At 48.4% G+C, this 26,060-nt stretch overlaps 1 protein-coding gene and 1 long non-coding RNA gene across 2 annotated transcripts in view; one reads left to right on the top strand and one right to left on the bottom strand.

Moving 5' to 3' along the window:
• The window catches only part of LOC140217177 (uncharacterized), a 43,345-nt gene extending 26,664 nt beyond the window's left edge, over nucleotides 1–16,681 (bottom strand). The window contains exon 1 of the long non-coding RNA XR_011893695.1: nucleotides 16,584–16,681. This is a non-coding gene — a long non-coding RNA (uncharacterized lncRNA). The remainder of the gene's footprint in view (nucleotides 1–16,583) is intronic.
• Nucleotides 1–26,060, top strand: part of LOC129384968 (uncharacterized) — an 88,671-nt gene that overhangs the window by 17,742 nt on the left and 44,869 nt on the right. The window contains exon 2 of the mRNA XM_072287573.1: nucleotides 2,150–2,247. Within this exon, the coding sequence (XP_072143674.1) occupies nucleotides 2,156–2,247 (92 nt within the window). The 5' untranslated portion in view covers nucleotides 2,150–2,155. The remainder of the gene's footprint in view (nucleotides 1–2,149; nucleotides 2,248–26,060) is intronic.

Genomic DNA, 26,060 nt, shown 5'->3' with positions numbered 1-26,060 from the left:
GTGCTTAGCAGCCGAACACCCTAGCCACTAAGCAGCCATGGCGGGTAAGTGTGCGTTGTGTATGTAGAATTGGAATGCCGGCTGCACGGAGTTTCATTTAGAGGCGTGTTTTGGTAGAAAAAACGGCAAACTACCCGATGTTGCTCTGCGGCTCGCAAATCAGCGCTGCAGAGAAGCTCTAAGATTGTCCATGTAGGGAATAAACGTCACTTGCTTATAGTATCCTTCAGTTGAAAAGGAGTTAGCCCGATGTTGCTGCGTGCGAAGTTCTCACGGCATTTTACAGTTTACGCCGAAATCATCCGCTGCCTTTTGACATTGTGAAAATATGCAAAACTATGCCTCTAAATTAGGAGCCATTTCTTCTAGCTTATGCAACACAAGCTCTACGTAGTCTAAAGCGACGTTCATGTCAGCAGACGTGTTCTGTAAGTACTGACACAAATGGCATGTTAAGCTTAAGAAAGTGTCACAAAAAGTAAGACCTGAGGAAGATAAAGGAGCATACTTGATGGTGGAGGGCAGACGCGGTGGAAGAACTTGTTTCGTAGTGGGAGGCATCCTTGAGCTCTTCTAGTGGGGCGAATACTTGGGGAATGCCTTACTAAATATCGAGACCGTATCTTGTAGTTCCACCCACCTAGTTGCACAACACCGTCGTAAGCGGCAGGATTTCGAGGCAATGGGAAGGTGCCTTTTCAGGACCGCAGTTCTTTGAGGTGATCCCCTGAAGAAAGTGCAAACGTTTTTAATTGTGCCGAAGGCGCGTTCAATGTCTTCGGCATTCAAGGCGGCGCTCAAGTAGAGACCGAAGGAGTGCGATGAGCAATTCGTGTGCAACGCAGTTGGACACTCTGCGAATGATTCCCTGTACGCCACACAACGCGCCACTTATCGCTGCGGCGCCATCGAAGCCTTGGCCTCTCATATGTTCCATGTTCACCTAGTTTAAAAAGCTCACTTTTGAGCGTGTGAGCCAAGCTAGAAACACTGGTGTCTTCCACAGGTGCAAAGAAGAAGAAATCCTCTCGAATGTACGAAGTGCTGGGGTCATCATATCGCATGAACAATGAAATTGTTCTGTTTGCGATGAGTCCAGTGTTTCGTATGCCAGCACGGTAACAAACCCACTCTGGTTTGTTAACTTCTATGACTACGTTGTCTTGGAATAAGTTTCCCGATAATAGAATAACTTCCCCATTTCGGAGGGCGGTGTGTACGTACGTGCCCCTGGGTGGGCACCTGCCATGCGGTCAATGATGAAATTGTAGGAAATTGGAAGAAACCTAAAGCTCACATGTTTTTATCCAGGTACGTTGTGCCCGTTTATTTTTTTCGGAATATAAAGAAATTGCGCGAAGCTTGAAGAACATCACGTGACTAATCGCCTGCTCGCATCAAACAGTCAGCCTCCTCAAACAAGTTCTATAACTTTTAATTGCACGGCTCGCGCATTATCTAGCCTATCCGGCCGTCACCGCCTTAGTGTTGATAAGGAAATAGTGCGCACAACTGGTGGTTGATGTGTCATGGCGAGAATGCACTCACTGAGTCTAGTGTAGCCTGTTCGAGCGCGTCATCTGCTTTATGATGCGAGCGTGCGGTTATTCGCGTGATATTTTTTTTTTTTCATTTTCGGTGGGCTTTCTTTATCACCCGCAAAGAATAAACGGGCAGAAAGTACCTGGCTTAGAACATGGAAGCTTTATTTAGGTTCCTTAAATTTTCGACAAATTCTTCCTTGACAGTACAGCATTCAGAGCCGTAATTACAAATTAACTAATTGCTAATAATTAATAACTATAATGGCCGCAAAAAGATTGTGGTGGCTGCTCTACTCAACTGTGAAAAATATGCACTTGTCATCCTTGCGTAGAATGGCCCCCTTTTTGGTGAAATTCTATGCATGGCAAACGAAACACCCTCAGTATATTTTCTTTGCCAAGGCGACCAAGATGAATAAAACTCCATCCGTACATTTTTGATGGTAGGATGCTTCTATATTGAGAATATGAATAATTGTCGATTGACTTAGCTTTCCGCCGCTCTCTTTAATTAAGCACCAGTCGTGATTTTAAAAATGTTATAACTATAGCTTTTAAAGACAACAAATGACGCAGTATACTTAAATCGTGCCACTCACTTGCAGAGCCCGATGTCCTACCTGCCTGTGCTGCTGCGTGACTATTGTGCTTGTGCTAACACAGCTGGTCTTGGCTTTAGCTTTGTTCTACCTGACCACCACAGGTGAGCCTCTGAACAACTTGTGTCTATATTATAAGCAAATTAAGATTATATACTGATACTTACTGGACGATTTGGAGGAGTACTCTCTATGGAAGAAACATACAATTGTTACAAAAAAAAATATTGGTAAACCAACGCTATTTATGTGCTATTATTGCTACAGTGAACGCTAGAACATATCGAGAGCCTAACTGAACGCTGCAATAGTTCCTTTAGGCATTGGGAAGAGTAGAGGCTTGGGCTGGTTGGTAATACATTACAACTTTAGGCATGTTTGTACGCCAAATATGTAAGCGTTATCTGACTGCATTCTCTTAATTTCATAAAATGCATCCTACGTTTCCTCTACATCAGCGCAGCGCAGTATAGGAGAACATGATGTCTTGTTGATCTCCTTGCCTTTCCGTTACCACCAATCTCTTATCTGATTATATTTGTCCTGAGGCAGGTGGCATGTGCCAAATATACAAAAATAACTTGACAGGAAACATTATAGCTTATAGGCAAGTTCATTATGTCTTATCACAGTCGTTAATTTAAAGGTCTGTATATATTTGACGTCAGGAGGCTTCTGGCGCGGAATTCACTAAGCAAACTTGCGAAGAAATCTTGGCGTAAGAAAAGTCCGAAGAAACAAATCGTGTTCACGGCACTAAAACTGTTCGTAAGATAAACAAGCTTTTGACGCCCAGCGCTGCAAAGACGAGCGCTGCAGTAAAAAAAAAAAAAAAAAAGGCGTGTACGCAAAGGTAGCACATGTGTAAACCTTAGTACTTGCGTGAGAACTAATTTTAAGTCATTCACGAAACCTAAATAGCCCTCGCAACTGCTGACGTAAGAAGAAATTGCCACGATATTGGGGCAGCAGTTAAACGAACATAATTATGCCTACTTGTGCCGCTCGATCTGACGCGGTAAGCGCAGCAACGCGCTGTTGCAGCCGATTGGCCAGAACCGACAGCCGAGCACGGCGCATGGTTATATCTTTCTGGCGTGCACTGATTTGTTATGTCAAAGCGCATTGAGCAGTTTCAGCGCATAATTTTATAGGGAATGCGTTGCTGCAGAAGGCAGTATTGTTAATTCTGTGCTGCCAAGTTGTAATCATTTTCTGATAGCCTCTATTATTTTATGCGCACAATGGCCTGAATGTTCGTACTCATTGTGATACTGTTTTGGGTGTCACGTCAAGATTGTCGTTGGTGTCTTTTAGAACATCATTGTTTTTTTTTTCTAGTTTGATCTATAGCTCACTCATCGTGCTGCGGATGATGATCTTTTCCAGCGCTTTTGAGGCTATAATTCCCCATTGGCGACGTATCAGCGAAAAAAGCACCCAGACGTTTCTATGAAAACTTGTTGCTGTTGCGCAATTTGCTCTCGTTTGCTCTGTTGTTACCCTCAGTCGACTGTTATATAGCTCAGAGATTCAACTCAGCATTAAGTCGAAGCGATGTAGCGCCTGTGCCCACGGTTTTGCTCATCCTGTGGCCTACGGTGTGAGTGAACGTATGTGCGCTATAGGCAGCAATGCTATATATTGACACGTGTACTTATATTTATCGGGCGACCACGTTTCGCCGCCTAACAAATCTTATCGCACAGCGCGGGACGCGCTTGCATGTATCCGAAGTTTCTGGAAAGTTATCGATGCTTCTATCCACAGTCTGTTGTCGACGAACCTTCTGTTATCTGATTTATTCGCCTGACTCGAATGGTGTAGAACTTTGTGGAAGGCACGCGGGTCCCAACGATTAGTGTGGAACATTCGACGATCCTGTATAAAAGCCGACGCGCTTGACCCGCTGATCAGATTTCCGACGATCGCCGACTGTGTTCGCCGCTTTCGTTGTGCTATAAGTGTAGCCTGTTTTGTGGGCACAAGTTCGCCCAATAAAAGTTAGTTTTCTCGTTCACAGTATTGCTACTGTGTTCTTCTACGTCACCACCACGTGACATCTGGTGGAGGTGCGGGGTAGAACACAGTAGCAATACTGTGAACGAGAAAACTGGCAGCTGTCTTCTGCGGGTCGGGTCGGACTTGTTGGGACCGTTTCCGACATCAGCTTCCGGAAATAGGTGGATTGTCGTGGCGACGGACTATCTCACCCGCTTCGCTGAAACTAAAGCTCTACCGAAAGGCAGCGCAGCCGAAGTGGCTAAATTTTTCGTCGAGAACATCCTGTTGCGACATGGTGCTCCAGAAGTCCTCATCATCGACAGAGGAACGGCCTTTACAGCGGAGCTCACTCAAGCCATTCTGAACTACAGTCAGACAAGGCACAGGAGGACAACGGCCTACCATCCGCAGACGAATGGTCTTACGGAACGGCTGAATAAGACCCTCGCCGACATGCTAGCGATGTACGTCGACGTCGAGCACAAGACGTGGGACACGGTCCTGCCGTATGTAACCTTCGCTTACAACACGGCGGTGCAAGAAACAACACAGATCACGCCGTTTAAGCTGGTTTACGGCAGGAACCCGACGACGACGCTCGACGCCATGCTGCCCCACGTCATTGACGAAGAGAATGTTGACGTCGCTAGCTATCTCCAGCGCGCCGAAGAAGCCCGACAGCTCGCCCGCCTCCGGATCAAGAGCCAGCAGAGGACCAACAGCCGACGCTACAATCTCCGACGACGCTTTATCGAGTACCAGCCCGGTGACCGTGTTTGGGTTTGGACCCCTATACGCCGACGAGGACTGAGCGAGAAGCTCTTGCGTCGCTATTTCGGACCGTACAAGATCATCCGACGTATTGGCGTACTGGACTATGAGGTCGTGCCAGACGGCATTTCGCTGTCACAGCGGCGTCGCTCACGACCTGAAATTGTCCACGTTGTGCGACTCAAGCCGTACCACCAGCGTTGACGAACTTTGGCACTTCGCGTAACTGACTTTTAGACTTGATTTCTTTTCGTTGTTTTGTTACTTATGTTTAATAGGTGTCCTTTTGTGTGTCGCTCTCTTATATTTGTAGCATCGGGACGATGCTTTTTAAGAGGGGGGTATTGACACGTGTACTTATATTTATCGGGCGACCACGTTTCGCCGCCTAACAAATCTTATCGCACAGCGCGGGACGCGCTTGCATGTATCCGAAGTTTCTGGAAAGTTATCGATGCTTCTATCCACAGTCTGTTGTCGACGAACCTTCTGTTATCTGATTTATTCGCCTGACTCGAATGGTGTAGAACTTTGTGGAAGGCACGCGGGTCCCAACGATTAGTCTGGAACATTCGACGATCCTGTATAAAAGCCGACGCGCTTAACCCGCTGATCAGATTTCCGACGATCGCCGACTGTGTTCGCCGCTTTCGTTGTGCTATAAGTGTAGCCTGTTTTGTGGGCACAAGTTCGCCCAATAAAAGTTAGTTTTCTCGTTCACAGTATTGCTACTGTGTTCTTCTACGTCACCACCACGTGACAATATAATATGAAACGGGACATGATTACGACGACATATAAAAAAATACGCGGCGCATAACAGCACGTACCAGCAATTGTGGGAAAATTATAAGGACTGCTCGAACAAAAGTGATGCTATGAAATAAGATATCCCTCCTCAGCGAAGCGAATAATTGTCGGCTGGTCCCCCATCCCCCCCCCCTACCTCCACACTCATGCACACTTACGCTTATCACTGGAGACACTTCGTTTTCAGTTTGTTTCGCATGCGCAATGCCAGTAATAGGCAACAGGCCGTGCGAAGACCATGCGACAAAAAAAAAAAAAAAAAACCGACAGCGCACAACACCCATCGTCGTAATATGCTTGGGCGGATATGCTTATTCGAAACTCCGGACTGACTTCAGTCCTGGCCAAAAGGACGCGAGTCACATCTTCAAGCCACTTCATGCGATGTTCTTTCTACATTGTCCTCCTCCACTAAAAAACTCTTGATGTGCGTTTGGGAATTCCAGCGCTACAAATTTCTTCCAGCCGGTGACAGTCTTACGGTGCTCGATATTGGAATGCATCACGTAACCGCGCAAACGACAAGGGACAAAGAAGGAAACGCACAGGACAGGCGCGGTACTTGAACGTTGAAGTTCCCCGCTGTCCTGTGTGTTTCCTTCTTTCTCCCTTGTTGTTTTCACAGTTACATGATGCATTCCTATATCGACCAACAGCTAGCCTGCCTATCCCGGTTAATTGCAGTGCTGCACGCCTGCTGCGCATTAGTCAGGTCAATATGACGGCAAGAAAATCAGGCAAACAACGCAAGTGAACTAAAACGCGTCGCGTCAGCAGGAACAGCATTTATGTCACTCGAATTATACCGACTTATGTGATGTACTGGCGGCGCACAGTTTGATCCCTTAATTCAGCGCGTTTCGACGAAGCTACGACGTTTGTGTGTAATGAGCAGTGTAAGTGCATGTCGCACGGGTTGTACAGAAGGGCAGAACGAACTTCACATCAAGACCATTGTGCTTGCAGTATTCGGCTGACAGCTCAAGAATGCTTTCATTCATGTGCAATTTCGATATTTACGTTCAAGCCACAGCGCACCTATCCACAAATCCTCAGGCTTCGACTCTGCCTCGGAGATTCTTCTGGCTTCACATGTTTTAATGATCGGCAAGGTAATCGAAAAAATACTTATCGAGAATGCGGTCAGGCATGGAGGCACTATCTGCCAAATGATATTCACTGCATGCTTATCACATATATTCAAGCTAATAGACTGGGAAGGATTAGGAGCGACAATCAGCGGCTAATACGTGACCAGCCTTCAGCTTGGCGATCGCAACACCCTGTTCAGCAACGCTGGTGACACACTGCCACAGTCACTAGAGAACCTAAAGCGACTAAGTGTGCGAGTAGGTTGAAGAATAATATGCAGAGGACAAATGCCATGTTCAAGAACCTGCCAAGCGAACAAGAACTCATGAGGGGTAAGTTAATATAAGTGAATTACTCACATGGAAATATGATCATCAGAACGGAATTCACAGAAGAATGAAAGTGGGTGAGATCACCTACGGCCGGCATTTCAATATGATGAGCAGGAGCTCAACGCTGTGAATTAAGTGTGTAATCCTTCATGCTTGAAGTGCTATTATAGGAGCAGAAACATGCAGATTAATACCAAGTTAACGACTGCATCAACAACCGACGGAATGAAGACTGTGAGGCCTAACGCAAAGAGAAGGCTAGAGCGGTGGGGATCACAGAGGGAACGGGGTAGAGGTAGTTCAAACTAACAGGACAAATTGGAGGTCGACAGGATGCGTAGTTGGTAGCGCAAATAATTGGTGGGGCATTAGAAAGCCACATTTGATGCTAGAGCAAAGAAAATATCCACGACGGCAGAAAATTATGTGGCGTAACGAATCAGGAAAATCCGCAGGCATTACTTGGAATCAGCTAATACATGTCAGGGCTAATTAGCGATTGGTGGGAAAGGCCTTAGTCTTGCAGTGAACAAAGATAGGCTGATGATGTTTTCCAACGTCCAAAATCCGCTCACAATTCTAACGGACTCGCGCTCTTGAGCAGCAGTTTGCTTCGTACGCCGAGGCCGTATTCCAATGTATACAGAACGGCGTCGGTGCCGCTTGGATACCACCACTCCAGCTTTGGGCTCTTTCCAGATGTGCATCTAGCGTCAATGTCGCAAGATTGACTACTAGAACCAAATTTACCTGAAGCCACGTAGATTGTTGAAACCGTATGTGCTTCGTTTACGGCGGTGTGTAGTATTGTGACGGGCCCTTTAACGTGTGTTATTATGAGGCTGGCAAATTTATGCAAACGTTGGCGCTGATCACTCTGGTGATGTTGACTGATTAGCTTTGACTTCTGTCGCACTACTTGGGCTTATGACAGCCAGCGTATTAGGAGCTTCAGGCTGCGAGGTCGCCAACCTATGATTTATTGCCTGTCTCCAAAACTAATGTATACGCGCCATTGTGCATTTTCCCACTGGAAGAATCCCGCCAACTGAACCTGCAAAACAAACTCTTGACCTGGTGCAAAACATCATCGCGTTTTATCAGCTGAGGAAAAGCCAAGAAAAAGCGATGAACGTTGTTACAACGGCAGAACGTGTTGTGTAACTAACTTTGCTCGTGTGGTTGTTACGAAGTCATTTGTGCCACAATTTGGCAGTGTCGGTAGCCACGGCCTTATTCTGCATTTATTTTTAAGGCTGCATTTGTAGCTCTCTGTGCCCTCTACAGGGATCCTGTCCGAAGGGATCCTATTGTTGGTAGGCGCCCGAGGACGTCCTCGACCATACCCTTAGACGGAACCAGCTACCGAGGCAGCTGATGAGCCTATCGAACGTGCTACCGCGTGCTGCGCATTCACATGCCATAGCAGTGAACGTATGAATGCTGGGTCCCTTGTCTTGAAACCGCATGAGCAATGTATTATGCAGCTTTTACAGTGAAGCTGTATACCTCTACCCTCCAACCGCCCCCCCCCCCTCCAATACATTTGGAATTTGTCGTGTCCGCGGGTAAAAACTCAACCAATCAGCGAGAAGCCAGCGCCGCGTACGCAGTTGGATTCCTTCAGCACCACAAGATGGCACCTGTCTTCGCGTATCGGCGGCGGCAGCGGCCGTGCGGGGGAGAGTACACGTATTGACGAGCCATTTCACCCTGAATGTGGACGACCAGCGAAGCTGTAGCACATCGCACAAGGTTAGACAAGAGTACATCTATTTATTTTTATCATTTAGTAATAGCAGTGACGATAGCTTTACGATTGTTGTGATAGACGCTGATTGGTGCGGTTACAACCTTAGCCAGAATCTTCACCAAAAGTAAATATATACACCACAGGTGTTGAGTAGTTTAGCGATTTCAACTATTTTGACACATCAAACCAAACTCTTCTGTCACAAAATGAGTAAACCATTCCTTGTCTGGTTTTCAAATATCCAGATTGAATATGCAGCGTTGATCACAGTGGTAGTGTCGTCGCAGCTAATCCATGCAAAGTGCGTGGTTGTAAAGGTGCGTGTGCCTGAAGTCATAGACACAGTGAATATCACTATTCCGTACTTCGTTTGTACCTCACAGCCAATCACCACAGTCGGGGGCATTGTCCTTTTGCGAGTCAGGGGTGTACGGATGTACATACACTTGTTCCTTTACGCAATGCCTGCTGCTCGTGAGTCCACCTGCTGTTCACAAAAGATTCTGATATACTCACTAATTTGAAACAAAGAATCCTGAACAATTTCATTTATTACTATCGTTCACATTATTGTTAAGAGCGGAGTGTTTCAAATCTGCCGCGGGTCGTCCCAGTATTCCACTACCTCCGTGACCGGCCTACATTTTTGCCTGCGAAAACGACAAATGCATGGGGGGGGGGGCTGAGTGTACGGTTATACAGCTTCGCCAAGAAAAAACGAGGAACTAGGAATCTCGCCTTCCCCCGTAGCGTTTCCCGCAAGGGTTTCCCGGCAATGTTTATGGTTGCATAAGCTGCAGTTGCCGTAAAGCGGCAACAGTAGCATACAAAGAGTGTGTCGCAGCTGCACTTTCGTATGTTAAATAAGAACCCGCCTAGCAATTTATTTGTATTGTGACAGTGTTATGGGAAGATCACATATAGTGAGCACTTGTCTAGAGCAGCGTGGATACGAGGCGCGGCAAAACTGTGGTTAAGCGTAATTCTCTTGTGTCTGGTACAATCTTTGTAGGTGCACGAAGTCGCGGCACAAGCCAAGTAGCAGACCGTTGAGACATCTTAGCCTAATAATTACCTAAAGTGCATCTGAATGTCGCAATGTATATGATTTGAAGCTACGCCACAATGGGTAATTGTTGTAGTTGTCGTGTATGGCTTCGTTTTCACCGCGTGGATCGGAGACAAAGTTTTTTTAACTTTCCGTAACTTTCCGAACACAATTGACAGCGCTTTCTTTTTAATTTTTGAGAAGTGTCCCTCAGCTTCTGATAGTACTCTGGAGGCGTAATCTACCGGGCGCCAGCCGTCATTATGCTCTTGCAGTGAAATTAACCCCCTACCGTGCGATGATGCATCAGCTGACAACATTGTATCTTTTGATCCGTCAAAAGTGGTCAGGAGTGGTGCTTTATTCAGAAGTTCCTTGAGTTTTCGCCGTTCTTGCTCGAGCGGATTAGACCACTCAAAGATACTGTGACCCTTATTCAGTGAAAGCAGTAATGTATTCCTAGGTGAAAATTTCGGGATGTACATCCCAAAGTAACTTATCAAGCCTAGAAACCTTAAGACAGCTGTTTTGTCTTCTGGTAGGGGAAAAGGTCTCTCCACCGTCACGAGCACGTCACATTGCCTTATGCCACTTTTACTGATAACGACACACAGGAATGCAGTTTCTGAGAGCTCAGACTGACACTTTTCGAGATTGAGTGTGACATTGTCGCGCTTCAGGCGAGCTAAGACAATAGGCAGTTGCTATATCACGCTTTTGTATGGCACGTTGACAGAATAGGCTGTAATTCATATTTACTATATTTCCCTGTAGGGTTTTCGAACTTTACATTCATCGTTTTCTGAAACACCTCAGACTAGGAACCAATTCCGAAGGATAACCGCAAGTACAGGTACCGACCGGATGGCGTTGGAACTGTGCATATCTTTGGTGTGGTGGTTATCCAGCGGAATTTGACGCAACCAAGAGTTTCCGTCGAGTTTCGAAAAGTATCATGCGCCAGCCAGTTGCGCCTGGCTTTCCTCTCGTTTGAGCAGTTGGAAATGCTCACATTTGAATTGAGCGTTGATGTGTCACTGATCGTTTCTGAACGCATCGCATAATCCCTGCCGCAAGTAAGCAGTCCAGTTCCTTCCCTAATCGATGTCTCTGTACAAGAGGTGCGTGTCTGGCTGGCTGCACTACGGGTTGCACTCCCTCAGCTAGCACAATCTTGTACGGTCGTTTCACACATCCAACACCATGAAACACGTCGAGAAATCCTCCTAAGACAGCTGCCTTTAGAGATAACTCTGTCGAAACCTGCCATACCCTGTTGATGATACCGAGTTGTTCACAGGTGTGAAGGCCAAGTATTGCACCGTTGCATTTCTTGACGACGAAGAATTTGAGCAGTGCGTTTGCATCCTTCTAAATAATGCTCACTGCTACGGTACCCCCGTGTCCAATGACGCTACCACTATAAGCCCGCAGGATTACGTTGCTTGAGTTAATCTTCGCAACTTGGAGTAGATTCGCTTAAGCTCATGTAGCGACATTGACATGCGCCAATTCGCCTTCGAGCTGCACAGGTTAAGTCCAGCGCCGACAATCCTCTGTTCGTGTTTTGACAAGCAGTATTTCAAGCCGCTCGACGACGGCTAAGATGCGCGTTCTCTTTTTTGGAAAATTCTCGCACTCGCCGACAACAGGTCGCGCAATGATTTTTCTTGTCACAGCTCCAACATGTATTTCCATATGCTGGACATGCGTTGTTGCGGAGCTTGAAACTCTTGCATGACGAGCTGGCGCTCTTGCCTAGAGGCGAACTCTACAGTCCCTTGCAAATCCCACTCGACGCGCTGAACTTACCTTGAGGCGCATTTCGGCGGCTCTGCTGAATCCTCGCGACTGTCTTGCGCGTTTCCACGAGCGTCTCTTGCTTCATTTTGGCCACACTTTTCTGCATTTCCTCGAGCATGTCATTCTCTTTCTGGACCACCTTTTCCGCTCGACACATGCCAACCGCTTGTGCCAGCGAATGATAGATCGTGCTCCCGGAGCATTCATTCGCTCACGCCGTTCGTGGTCGGCGATGCCCTAGATAATCTCGTCCCGCAGGAGTGAGTAGTTCACGAGGGAGAACTGGCACGTTTCGATGTTTAGCTGCAAGTCTCCCAAGAACTGCTCGAACGGTTCGCCTTCCTCTTGAACGGGTATGCGGAAAACGTGGCGTTCGTAGGTTTCATTCTTTTTCGACATACAGTAATCATCAAACGTTTTACCGATTGCGTCATAAGTAGCTTTCAACGTGTCTTCAAATGTGTTATACACGTCCTGCGCCTCCTTGCCAGCAACATCGAGAAGCAGAGCTATTTTCTCAGCGTCTGTGCTTCCATCCGCATTTTCTGTCGCTTTGTGCACCAACTCGAATCATTGGCGAAAGCTCTTCCAGTTATCCGCGACTTTACTCGACAGTATGAGCTCCGTGGGCGCCTTAAGAAACTCCATTGCGCGGACTTGTTTGCCGACTGCCGAAAATAATCACCGAACCACTTCTGACAACTTTCAACTCACGCAAGATGACGAATGATATTATTGCATAGGTCTTCATACAGTAATTGCCAGAGGTGAACTGTGGCGCTAATTTTTACGGGCGCTACAATGTCAGCGATTGTACCAGCCTGGGGATTAGGGGAAGTACACGGATTTGCCTAAACTTCGTTCTCCTGGTTTCAAACGGCTTTGTGACCTTGTAAACTCGTCATTTTCAAGAATGTATTCCCTGATAAATGATTAAATAAACATTCAAATTGTCCGACCGCACGATTCGAGCACAGGGCCTCTAGCACAGGAGCATCATATTGACAACATTAGGCAGCGCATGCGTCGACAAGTGATGCGGAAAGCCCTTATGATTTTATCGCCTGCATGCCAGTGCATTGACGCACGGCGCGTTTCGATTTCACCATCTCGGCAAGCTCAGTTGTTGCGATTAGTAGCAATTGTGCGTGCTCGTAGCGTCTTCTGCACTTCGAATAATATAGATTGCTCTAAAATTTACAACAATTAAGGCATAACAAGCGTCATAAACAAAGCCACAAGAACGCCTGAATCGACAAGCACAAAGGTCAGACCAATCCGTGTATTTCTTCTGATTCTCATGGGGGTCACCGACTGCTCCGCCAGAGTTCCCTCTAGTACATTGTAAGGAAATCTTATATTATATTGCCTTCAACACACGGGCTCGCTGCAAACCAGGTTTGCCAGCAGGGAGCCTTGGATGCGGCTATGTCCAACTATATGCACACGATGCCGTATGCGTCTAGCTGTTTGGTACAGTTGAAGTAGTGAGGCATTGCATATAAAGGGCGGCAAGCTTTTACGGAACGGTATCTCCTCCAGCTGTCTCCAACTGTTAGTATATCTTCAGCCACTTCTCCCCGGGCCGTGTCTTGCAAGGTCCTTCTAACTTCATCGCTAGTTATTGAAACAGCCACTGTGTCCTGTTCATCTCTACTTCGAGTGAAAGTACCTTGGCTTTTCTGGGTATTGCATAGGTCACTATAAGCGTCTTTTTGCGCTGTTAGTACATCACCCGATTTCTGCTGTGATTGCGCTGCTTATCTTTCAGTGAATACATCTTGGCTAATCCTATGCCATGTTTACTTCTGACTGATTTTATGCTGCACTCATCTTTTACTGCTTTATCAATCTGTGCCACGTTATAATTGCGAATATCGCTTTCTTTCTCTTGCTGATCAGTATTTACATTTCGGCGACTTTCCTCGAATATCTTGAGTTAGACTGTCTCAGGCTTTGTCGATTCTTTATTAGGTTCTTCCTTACTTAGTAGGGCTTACCTTCTTCTTGCCTGGGTACATTACCTCCCACTTCAATTGCTCCTTCAGAAACCAGCCTAGTTATTTTTCCATTCATTATCTCTATTTGACCTTCATCTTCCTCTTCTAAAGCTGCATATTTGTTTGGGAGCACCAACCTTAATTAGTTTGCTTTTACCCTTACTGTTACTTTTTGTCTCTTCAAATTGACAGAAATCCTATGCCTCACAATCCTATGGTCAATTCCGTTTACCCTATCTCACAATTCTTCAGCCGGCATTATGCTTGGATCGGCAGATGGCATGAAATCTATTTAATTTTTAATTTCTCCGTTACGCGTTTTCCAGGTCCACTTTCTGTTGTACGCATTATTTGTAGTACCTTTCCTTCCGCAAATTCTACCAATATATCTTCTCTAGTATTGTTAGAATCGATGCCGTAATAGCCAAATGTGTGTTACCCAGTATGCAGAGAGTATGAAATATTGTTACACTAAAGCTACAGGAAGAACAGAGGAAGAGAACGAAATGCGCTTGCCTTTGCAGCGGCTTGGTGTCGGCGCGGCCTTCTTTTATCAATTCATATTGAAATAAACGCACCCCATCGTAACAGGTTGGTGGAGGGGCCGGGTAAAACAGCGCCCCCGAACAATGTTGACGAACCGCCCGCAGAAGCGCAATTCTTGGAGCTTCGCCGAAGTCGCCAAATAGCCGGTCTGCCACCACAGATGGCTTCCGACGGCGACATCCCGCCACCTTGCTCCAGCTACCCATGGCAGCCATACATCGAACCACGTACCTAAGCCGGAAAAGCCGGGAAAGATGTGGAAGGATGGCTCAGCTTTTACCAACGCGCAAGTGGGATCAATGGGTGGAATGCCATTGCCCTGCTTAACAACGTTACCTTCCTCCTCAAGGGTAAATTGTCTGCTTGGCTTGAAAGCCAAGAAGAAAGCATGACGACGTGGGAAAAGTTCGCAGACAAAATCAGGAAGTGCTTCGGAGATCACGCAGCTAAAAAGAAGCGTGCAGAGCAAACCCTAATGCATGCAGCCCGATTTCCCAGAGAAACCTGCACAACATAGATCGAGGAAGTGCTGAAGTTTTGCAAGGCCCTGCACTCTCCGATGAGTCATGTATTAAAAGGGATCGCCTAGGACGTGCACTAGTTTCTCATCGGAAAAGACAGTCTGAACTCCGTAAGTGACGTCATTCGGCGGTGCCGTGCATTTGAAACCTTTAAAGCTCGGCGTATCACGCCGAAGTTCGGCCGCCTGGCCAACGTAACTAACGTAGCCAGTGTTGACGTGGTGGCAGCTCCATCTGACCTTACGTCAGTTATTCGGCAAGTGGTGCGCAAAAAGCTTGACCGGCGTGAGGCGGCTTCCCTCTCGACTCCGCGAGCTCGAGAGACCTTTTCTCACTGCGACTTCCGTGATACGGCCATCAACGCCGCCTCCGTAGACGCCTACAACATCGCTCCTCGTTCAAGAGCACTAAACCGTACTATGAACGCACATCCCAGTTATCAGTTCCACGACGGTGACTCAGCCAGTCCCGCTGCAGTTTCTCAAGAGTGAGACGGCCGGGTCAGTTATCGTGCTACTGACAATTTCGGTGCGTCCTGTGTGCGCCTCGTCTGCTACCAATGCAGTATTCGTGGTCGTGTCGCCAGATTTTGGCCTCATCGCCGTTGGACGTCACCACCGTTCCATTAGCGACCGCGCTCTGTTTATCGGCGTAGCAATCGGCACGGCAACGGGACACGCTGGGCTTCTCACTCCAATAGCAGGACCATCCACCAGGCGAGTTACCGTAGCGACTCACCAGCTTCTTTGCAGAGCTTGACACCGCGGCCTTCACGCCAGCGCAGGTCTCCATCTCCACGACGACATCTCACGTCGTGCCGTCTGGAAACTAGGCGGCACGACTAATGGGGGTGAAGTCACCCGTCATTATTGACTACGCGCCCTATGCCTCCAGCAGTCACCATGTGTCATAACAAGATTCGTGTTTTAGTGGACAATGTTGCTACGTTGGCCTTAGTGCACACAGGAACGAGTGCCTCCGTTATTAGCCTGGATTTCAAAATCCGACTAGGCCGTAAAGTGATGTTTCGCAGGGATAACGCTAATGCATTTCGTGCTTTGAGTGTAGAGTTGCTCCGACCTATTGGAGTGTGCACCGTGAACGTTTGTTTCTCCGATAACGTGTATCAAGCCGAATTTGGAGTGCTTGCTCAATCCACTCCCAACGTAATTTTTGGCCTCGATTTCATACAACAGTGCGGTGCCACTGTGGACTGCGATAGTGGCGAGCTTTTCTTCTCTCTTCTTTCCGACCAACCTGCTACCTGTTCACGCGATCTCGACGTCATTCAACATGCTGTTTTAGCGGCACGTCCCTAATGGAAAGTTCGGGTTGCTGCTGGCAGTGTCGACGCCGATACATTTGATGCAATTGTTGAGCCTGTGCCTTCGATGGCTGTGAAAAAATGTGTGCTCGTACTTCGATGCGTCCTCTCTGTGGCATGCGGAGCAAGTGCACTGTGGGCGACAAATTTAGCCTCTCAGTCTGTTGTGCTACCCAGTGGTATGCGACTTGTCTCTTTATAAGTGGGTACCAGTCTCAGCATACGCGCTTCAACTCATGACACGTCACACGAATCCCGAGAGCACGGGGCTGACCACTGTGGCTCTGAAGAGTCGTCGCCTTCTTTAAAAATGATCAGCAAGTCCATGTCTTCAGAGAAGCGTCAAGTCTAGGTCAGCCTCTTTAGCAAGCCTGCGACATTCTTTGATTTCGCGCGGAATGCTAACAAAGTTCACGTTCCAACTACGCGGGCTCACCACAGGATCGACACGGGGTCCGCGCATCCCATCAGGCAGAAGCTTCACCGCCTGTCTGCGTCAGAGCGCAAGGTCATCGCTCAACATGACGACGACATGGTAGCCAAGGGCATCATCCAAGATTCCTCTAGGCCTTGGGCTGTGCCACTCACACTCCTGGAGAAGAAAGATGGGCACTAGATGTTTTGTGTCGACTACCGGCGTCTCAATGCTGTGATGAAAAATGACGTATATCGACTTCCCCGGATCGATTACTTTATCGACTGCCTTCGTTCCGCATCCTGCTTTTCATCTGTAGAGCTCCGATCGGGCTACTGGCAGATACCCATCCACTCCGCTGACAAGGAGAAAACCGCTTTTGCGACCCTGGACGGCTTGTTTGAATTCAACTTCATGCCGTTTGCTTTATGCAACGCGCCTGCAACATTTGAAAGGTTTATAGACTCGGTACTGCGCGGCCTGAAATGAGAGGTTTATTTGTGTTATCTAGATGACGTCGTCATTTTTGGTCGCACTTTTACAGAGCACAACCATCGACTGGACGTTGTTCTAACGTGCCTTGAACAAGCTTCCCTTATGCTCAACTATAAGAAATGTCACTTTGGCCAGCGAGATGCGCTAGTACGTGGACATCTAGAGGGCAACCAGGGGATGCGACCTGGCCCACAGAAAGTCGCTGCAGTCAGCTGCTTTAACTGCTTACTGCATGAGTATTATTTCTCACGTGAAAGAACTACAGCAGCCTTGATTTGTAATGCAAGCACCCAAACTAAACTTAGTTTTTAACAATGATGCGCGGTTTAGATTTATTAGATCTTTTTCTTCGCGTATCACATATAATACCCCATGCAGTTAGGGGTAATTTTTTTGGTCGTCTAGAAAAACATGGGATATGAAGAGAAAAGAAAGCGGAATTGAAAAACGAATAGAAAGTTGGTGAAATAACATTTATTGCACAAAGGTATTGCAGCTTCCCTGAAATTTTATCATGAAAGCAAGGGTAATGATATCCCTTGCTTGCGTGATTAGTACATCTTGCCCTCTTAGTGAAACGATACGAAGCAGTTTCGCTCCCTCTTGAAACAAAGGGCTGATCGCATGATACATTTGTGAGGTGGTTGCAAGAGGGCAGCCTGCAGCGCACACCCTTGTGAAGCCCATTAGGCATGTGATCCATTTTGTCGAGGCGAACATCAGCAGTTGGCAGAGGCGCCAACGTGGTCATCTTCTTTGCTTAGATAAGTGACTCGATTTCAGTACTCTGTCTCCCTGCGCGCTTTCTTTCGTGTAACTTTCCTGCCCTGCAGAGTCCTTCTGCGACAAAAAACTTGAACTCAAGCGGGGGAGTGTTCGTACCTTTTTGCCTTCGCCAGAGAAGCCAGGCATTCACACAGTGAGATCCTTGAGGTGAAAAAATATGCGGTGGTACCATTTCTTTGATCGAATCTTGATTCGGTAATAGCCCCGCATCAGTTCGAGGAGGTCTACACCGCCCATATGTGTGGGCAGGTAACCATGTTGTGCGCTTTTTCTTTTGAAAAGTACCGTTTTACTTCGCCCGCTGTTTCACTACCGGCGAACGCGGAGAACAACGTGACTGTTTTATTGTTGCGCCACGCTACTGCAGACAGCTTGGTCCCCGACACTTCGCATACCCTTTCTTCATATGTTCCTCTCTCGTTATTTTCCCTTTCTCTCGGGAGCGTTCAGCCAGGTAGACGGTATCATCGCACAGTGCCAAGGCAGTCAATCTCTGCGTTCTCTAAAAATACTTGCAGAAGACTAGTAGTAAACCAGTTGTCAAAAAACAACTGGTGACTGTTTTGCCTGGTAGTGGTGCGAGACAACCTCACGACAAGATTGCTGCTTGCGCCTAGGTCAGGCTCACCTGGTAGCTTCTTGTTTTCCGCGGCCCCACTGAAGACCTCGAAATCGTAGCAGAAACCAGACACCCCACACAGAGCAAAAACTTTGTAGCCCCAGCGATGTGATTCCTTGGGACGGTATTGCGTCAGTGAGCTTCCTCCCTGGAATGGAACAATTTGCTCGTCGATGCACTGTTTCTTTTCTCGCGGAATTGTCCTCAGCTGCTCAAGCAATTTGTTCAAGAAGGCTTCACCTTGTGCAGCTTGTCATGGCCAATTTCTGCACGGGCAATAAAAGTCTCATTATCATTGAAGTGGAGAAATCGATTTAGTTCGTCCCAGCGGTTCAGGCACATCACGTCTGCAACTTTGTGGTGTCCGATGCTGGGGCTCAAGTAGTTTCGGGTGCTTCGCAGCTGAGTGATCGGCATGCAAAGAGCCATTCCGACGAACCTTTCGAGTTGCTCAACACTCACCGTGAGAGGCTTCTCAGCACGATACTGAATTGAGTAGCGCAACGATTCCTCGCGAATCATCTTGAAGACCTCAACGGGACATAGGAATTTGAAAAACTGGAAGTGAGTGTCAAGGTATTTCGTAGTCCATGGCCTCACGGGGCTCCCAGTGAACTCAATGTCTCTTGGGTCCCTTTCAAGGCATAAGTTTGTAACTTTGGTGCACATTTTGCAGGTCCTTTCTTGCCTCTAGAAGTCGATGCTGGAGGAGGAGCTTTATCTTCACTATCATCCTCACTTTCACGTGACCCCTATGCTAGTGTAGATGGAGCCGGGCAGGGTGGCAGTTTCTGCGCATCGTCGTTCGAGAGCTCGCTATCGCTGCTTCTGTCACTATGACCAGGAATGGGCCGAACTCCCCGTCTTGTTCCGCCATAAAAAGTGCCGACATCCATTGCCTAGGACAAAAAAAGGATACTTCACTTTCCCTCAACAAGAAAGCATGCAAATTTGCTCCATTACATTGCAAATGTAATGTTTCTGTGAAGACGCCACCGACGCGCTTCAGAACACAAAAATTACCCCGAACTGCATAGTGTATCACATGGGATACGGGTCTAAATGTAGTCCTCGCGGCGTATCGCAAAGGTGTTGGGCGCCCAAATTGTCACAAGATGAATACAATGAGCTATATAACACGCTAATAATTTTCTTGAAACGATAGTACACATCAAAGGTACAAAAGCAATTGCATTCGCTTACCAGTTCGATGCTTTGAGAACGCGACGCTGCGTCCACTTGTTGTGGCATAAAAATGGGGTTCAAAAAAGCTTTAGAAGATGGAGCCACGGCGGGTGTAGCTGTCAGATAGGATATAAATTCAAGCTTAATGTGGCAGAATATTTTTCATTTCAATTGCACTCCGCGAGAAGAAGTTTGATGCGCATCATATACTAGAGATTTCTTCGGTCTTTGCTCGTACTTCCGATGTTTGGTGCCAAACTTTTCCGATACTACCCTCCCTCTGACTTCATTACTGCGCAAAGATAACCCTTTCACCTGGACAGCAGATTGCGATTCCTCGTTTTGCCAACTGAAGTTCCTGTTCTCTTCCGGAACCATACTTCGCCATTTTGACCCCACTGCCGCAACAGAATTGCACACCGATGAAAGTGGAATCGGCCTCGGCGCCGTCCTCGTTCAGCGTTTTGGTGACGCCGAGCATGCCATTTCCTATGCCAGCTTTTCGTTGAGAAAGGCCGAACACAATGACACTGAGCGAGAGTGTCTCGCTGTCGTCCTTGCAGTCCGTTGCAAGAGAGGCCGACATCATGCAGACGACCACTGTTTTTCGAGGACCCCTCTACCAACTAGTGCATGTGACGCCGACAATTTCGATGAGTTTCTGGCCGCCATCGACTACATCCTTTTCCCCGACCTGACCACTTTCCGGGGAGAGCAGCGTGACGACCGCAGTCTGGATGCCCTCTTGGCCTCAGCTGCTCAACCAACAGGTAAAATTGCCTTTGTCATCCAAGATGACCTGCTCTACAAGAAAAATTATGCGGCTGATGGGGCACCCGCCTCCTGTTAGTGTTCCCTAAGAATTTGAGAACCCAAGTGCTTCATGCTATGCACCACGACTCGACCGCTGGGCACCTAGGTTTCACAAGAACATACCACCGCATTCAGGGCCGATTCTACTGGAAGAGTATGTGAAGGAATATAGAAAAGTATGTGGCCAGTTGTAAGAAGTGCCAGCAATTTAGGCGCCCTAATACTGCCCAAGTCGGACTCCTTCACCCTGTGGCGCCACCATCATCTCCTTTCTAAATGGTTGCAGAGGACCTTATCGGCGCAATTTCGCGCTCAACATATGACAACCGCTGGATTACAGTCTGTGTCTACCATCTGACGCGTTATGCGCAAACCACAGCGATGCCAACGGCCACGGCTCTTGATGTTTCGAGCTTCCTCCAGTCCTCCGTTATACTGTGGCATAGACCCCATCCTGTTATTGTGAGCGATCGTCGTCACCAGTTCGTGGCTGAAGTAGTCGAAGAGCTGTTGCATCCCTGTGCTTGCTAGTTTCGCAATATGAACCTGTATCACCCGCAGACAAATGGTCTCGTCGAGCGCACCAACAGACCTTTGACCAACTGCTTTCGATCTACGTTGATTCCAGGCACAAAAATTGTGATGATATTGTTACGATATCATCGAGCGATGCTCAAGAAACGAGCCGCCGCGAGAACGACAAAGTTGGTTGGGGCGCTTGGCGCGAGCGAGTGTCGGCTAGGCTGCCTGACTCCAGTGTATGTAGCCCGTAAATAGCCTCTTCTATCTGTGTCTTTCCACACGCAACATTCTGGTGAAGGTCAGCGATCCCCGTCCTCACCACGGAACTCAGAAGTGGTCGGCACATTGAGCTTGCCATTATGCCTCTCGGTGACGTGCCCACCTCTGCAACGGCTTCGGCTTGTCCCATTGCTCCAATCGTCACGGTCGCCTGACATCGCGACCCAGGTGTGTTCTCTGGCCTGGAGGGCCAGGATGTTGACGACTGGATCAAACTCTATGAACACGCCAGCGCTAATAACAGGTGGGACCCAACGATTATGCTCGCCAATGTCATAATTTATCACGGTAGCACCCCACGCATGTGGCACCAAACGCATGACGACGAGATAACCAGTTGGCACAATTTCAAAGAGAAGGTACGGGAATTGTTCGACGACCCCAAGAGGCGCAAGGCTGCCGCGAGAAGGGCTCTTGCTTCTTGTGTTCAGTCATCTACGGAGCCGTACGTTTCTTACATTCTCGACGTCTTAGCTCTGTGGCGCAAAGCTGACGATGCTATGTCGGAAGTCGATAAAGTGTCACATAATCTAAAAGGCATTGCCGACGACGCTTTCAATTTGCTTGTTTTCGGCAACGTCTCGACTATCAACGCCATCATCAAAGAAAGCCGTCGCCTTGCACTAGCTAAGAGCGGCCATATGACACACCACATCACGCGGCTACCCAACAGTGCTGCTACGCCGACATGTGAGGGTCGACCACGTCACACCACCACCTGTGACCACGTCACCCGTATTGTTCGCCGCGAACTCGAGGCCACCTATTCGCCACCATTCTCCACGACGCCTCCCGATCCGCCAGCAACCACCATTGCGAGATCATGGGTCTGAACTCCGTGTGTTCCACGGCTCAACCCAGCGTTCCCCAGTTCTCTAGTGGCCCTTCTTGTCCTCGGCAGTCCTTTTCCGCCACATCTCACCGCAGCCCGTCCGATTGGCGTACCCCTGATGACCGGCCGATCTGCTTCCATTGCTGTCGCATCGGCCACGTCGCTCATCCCTACCGCAACCGATGGCCATCACCTCCTCGGACATACAGCGCCGCTTGTTGCCGCACCTTTGGGCATTCCGTTCCTTATACCACCCGCCAGAAATCCACTGCCGCTAATGCTCCTGCTCCGAACCTTCGGTACAGCCGCTCGCTCTCACCTCGACGCCGTGAGTCTCGTTCGCCCCAACCCCGCAGCTTCTCTTCACCGTCTATCGCCTCCCGGATCCAGCCGGAAAAGAAGGCACTGCAGCTTCTGGAGGTGAAGCTGCGTTGTCAACCTTGCCCTGAAATACTCTGCTCACGTTTCCCACGAACCGAAACCTTCTTGACGTTGACGCTGACGGCTATCCTGTCACGGCACTCATCGATACAGGAGCACATCTTTCAATTATGAGTGCTGCCTTCCGACGATCACTGAACGAGCTCCTCACCCCAGCGTCGGCACGCGTCGCCCGCGTTGCGGATGGCGGTACTGTGCATATCATCCGCATTTGTACGGCACGCGTCAGCATCTCGGGCCGCCACACTCCTGTCCTCTTCACGGTAATTGCTCAATGCCCCCACGGCCTCATTCTCGGCCTCGATTTTCTCTCCGCACATTCTGCTCTTATTTACTGCTCTTCCAGTACCCTTCGCCTTGAATTGCCGATGGTCGCAGAACCTTCTGACGCACCCCACTGCCGCTTACGTCCCACCGGCTTTCTTCGCCTGCAGTCAAAGTCAATAGCCTACATTGAACTGGTGTCTTTCCCACCAGTTCCTGATGGCGAATACTTTGTCACTCCTCTGCCCGACATTCCAATAAGGTATGACGTTACAGTGCCTCACAGTATACTTAATATTACTGGGAACCACACTCGCATGCCTGTCTGTAACTTTGGATTGGCAAAGCAAATTCTACAGCAAGGTATTTGCCTTGCCACCGTTGATTGTCTCGGCGACCAATACGTGGCAGCGTTATGGACCAATGGTTCTCGCGAGCTTAGCAGGCCCCTCGCGCCAGCCTCGGGTGCCGATGGTTGCGACGGACCTGTTCTCGGGGCAGGCTGCAGAGCTTTGCAAGGTATTATTGTCCTACCGAGATATTTTCGACATCGACGAACTCCCTTTAGGCCAGACGCTCGCAGTCAAGCATCGGATTCTTAGTGGCGATGCTATGCCTGTTCACCGGCGACCGTATCGAGCTTCTGCGTCAGAACGCCGAGTAATTCAAAACGAAGTCAACAAAATGCTCGACAAAAACATCATTGAGCCTTGTTCGAGTCCCTGGGTGTCACCTGTGGTGTTGGTTAAGAAGAAAGACGGCACGGGGAGGTTTTGTGTAGACTACCGTCATCTGAACAACATTAGTAGGAAGGACGTCTACCCGCTTCCACGTATACACGACACCCTTGACTGCCTGCATGGTTCCAGCTATTTCTCGTCTATTGATCTTCGTTCGGGATACTGGCAGATTGCTGTTGACGATATGGACAGAGAAAAAAAACTGCGTTCCTCACACCTGATGGCCTATACCAATTTAAAGTAATGCCGTTAAGATTATGCAATGCCCCTGCCACCTTCAAGCGTGTGATGGACTGCTTGCTCCAAGGTTTCAAATGGTCCACATGCCTCTACTACCTCGACGACGTCATCGTCTTCTCGCCAACGTTGGACACTCACCTTGAACGTCTCACAACTATACTTGATGTATTTCGAAAGGCGAAGTTGCAACTGAATTCGTCCAAATGTAGTTTTGGCCACCGGCAAATTACTCTTCTGGGCCACCTCGTCGGCGCTTCCGGAGTACAGCCTGATCCCGACAAAACTCGCGCTATCAGAGAGTTTCCGGTTTTTGTAGGGCTATGCTCGTACTTTCGACGTTTTGTTCCAGATTTTGCGACAATTGCTAGACCGCTAACTAATCTTTTGAAGAAAGGCGTACCATTTTCGTGGGGCACTGTAGAGGCCGCCGTCTTCTCTCGTCACTCTTCTCACCTCCCCACCCATTCTCGCCCACTTCGACCCTGATGCCCCTACAGAATTGCGTACAGACGCCAGCCGATATGGAGTAGGTGCCATCTTATTCCAGCGTCAGCGTGGCCAGGATCGCGTTATTGCTTATGCGAGCCGCCTCCTCAACCCATCGGAACGCAACTATTTCATTACGGAACGCGAATGCCTTGCTGTTGTCTGGGCGGTTGCGAAGTGCCGTCCTTACCTTTAAGGTCGCCCCTTTTTCAGTAGTTAGTGACCATCATGCTCTCTGCTGGCTCTCATCGCTAAAATATCCTATAGGCCGGCTTGGTCGATGGGCTTTGAGGCTACAAAAATTTTCATATTCCGTAGTGTACAAGTCTGGGCGCCTGCACCAATACGTTGACAGCTTGTCGCGTTACCCTGTCGACGACTCTGACTCCCCTAATATTGCCAGTGCTTCTTGCCTATTCTCTGTATCACAGCTGCTTCATTTCGCCGACGAGCAACGCCGTGACGCCTACATCAGAGCACTCATCGGCCGTTTTGAGCACCCTCCGGCCGATGCTACTCTACGGCTCTTGGTCCTTCGCAACAGTACTCTGTAGCGTCATAACCTTCATCCGGACGGCTCTGAGTTCCTACTTGTAATACCTAAACACCTTCGCTCCACCGTTATAGAAGGCCTCCACGACGCACCAACGGCGGGACATCTCGGTGTATCATGAACCTATGACCATGTACGTCGCCGTTTCTTCTGGCCGGGTCTTGCCCGTTCCGTACGACGTTACGTCGCCGCTAGTGAAGTTTGTCAACGACGCAAGAAGCCTTCCCAGCTCCTCGCTGGTTACCTGCAGCCGCTCGACATTCTTGCCCAGCCCTTTCCTCGAGTCGGCTTAGACCTTCTACGCCATTTCCGGAATCTACATCAGGAAACAAGTTGGTTGCAGTCGCGGTGGACTACGCTACCCGCTACGCCGTAACCCGTGCTCTTCCGACCAGTTGCGCAACTGATGTTGCGGACTTTCTCCTACATGATATTATTTTGATGCATGGTGTTCCGCGTCAATTGCTAACAGACCGTGGCCGTACGTTTTTGGCCAAAGTCATCGACGACATCTGCGTGCCTGCTCAATACGGCATAAATTTATCACCTCCTACCATCCCCAAACGAACGGCCTCACTGAGCGCTTGAACCGCATCCCCACAGACATGCTATCGAAATACGTTTCCGACAACCACCGTGACTTGGACCTGGCTCTACCTTACATTACTTTTGCATACAACTCTTCCCGTCTCGAAACTGCTGGCTTTTCCACGTTTTACCTCTTGTATGCCCACGAACCAACACTAGTTCTCATGGTTAAACAAAACATGTTTTTGTGTAATAATAAAGCTAAAACAGCTTTTTTGCGCGCAGTTTAAGTAGAAAATGAGTCATTGTTCCACCGGAACAGGGCTTTGCTCGATGTCCGAGAACAATTCCGATCCGAAGTCACAATATACCACCATTCCTATACATACCACCGCGCAGCAGCGCCAGATTTCTCTCTAGGTAATATAGTGAGAAACTCTATGCCTCGTCTAGCCTTCACAGGCGAAAAACCAAAAAAGGAAATGGTAGAAGTGCTTAAAAATCACTATTGACAAGCTTGCCAGTTGTTAGGAATGGCTGCCACACACCCGTTTGCTGCGGCGACCCAACACACTGCCATGACAAGTATGAAAATTCAGGCCGCGCACAAACACAGCCTATCATGTAGTAGACAGAAGGCGGCAGCACAACTAGCGATATTGCGCGGGATGCAATCGCCAATGCTGACAACGCTCGCCAACTTGCGCGCGCTCGT

The sequence above is a fragment of the Dermacentor andersoni genome, chromosome 4 (genome assembly GCF_023375885.2).
Source record: "Dermacentor andersoni chromosome 4, qqDerAnde1_hic_scaffold, whole genome shotgun sequence".
NCBI lineage: Eukaryota > Metazoa > Arthropoda > Arachnida > Ixodida > Ixodidae > Dermacentor > Dermacentor andersoni.
This window is presented reverse-complemented; position numbering and strand designations above follow the sequence as displayed.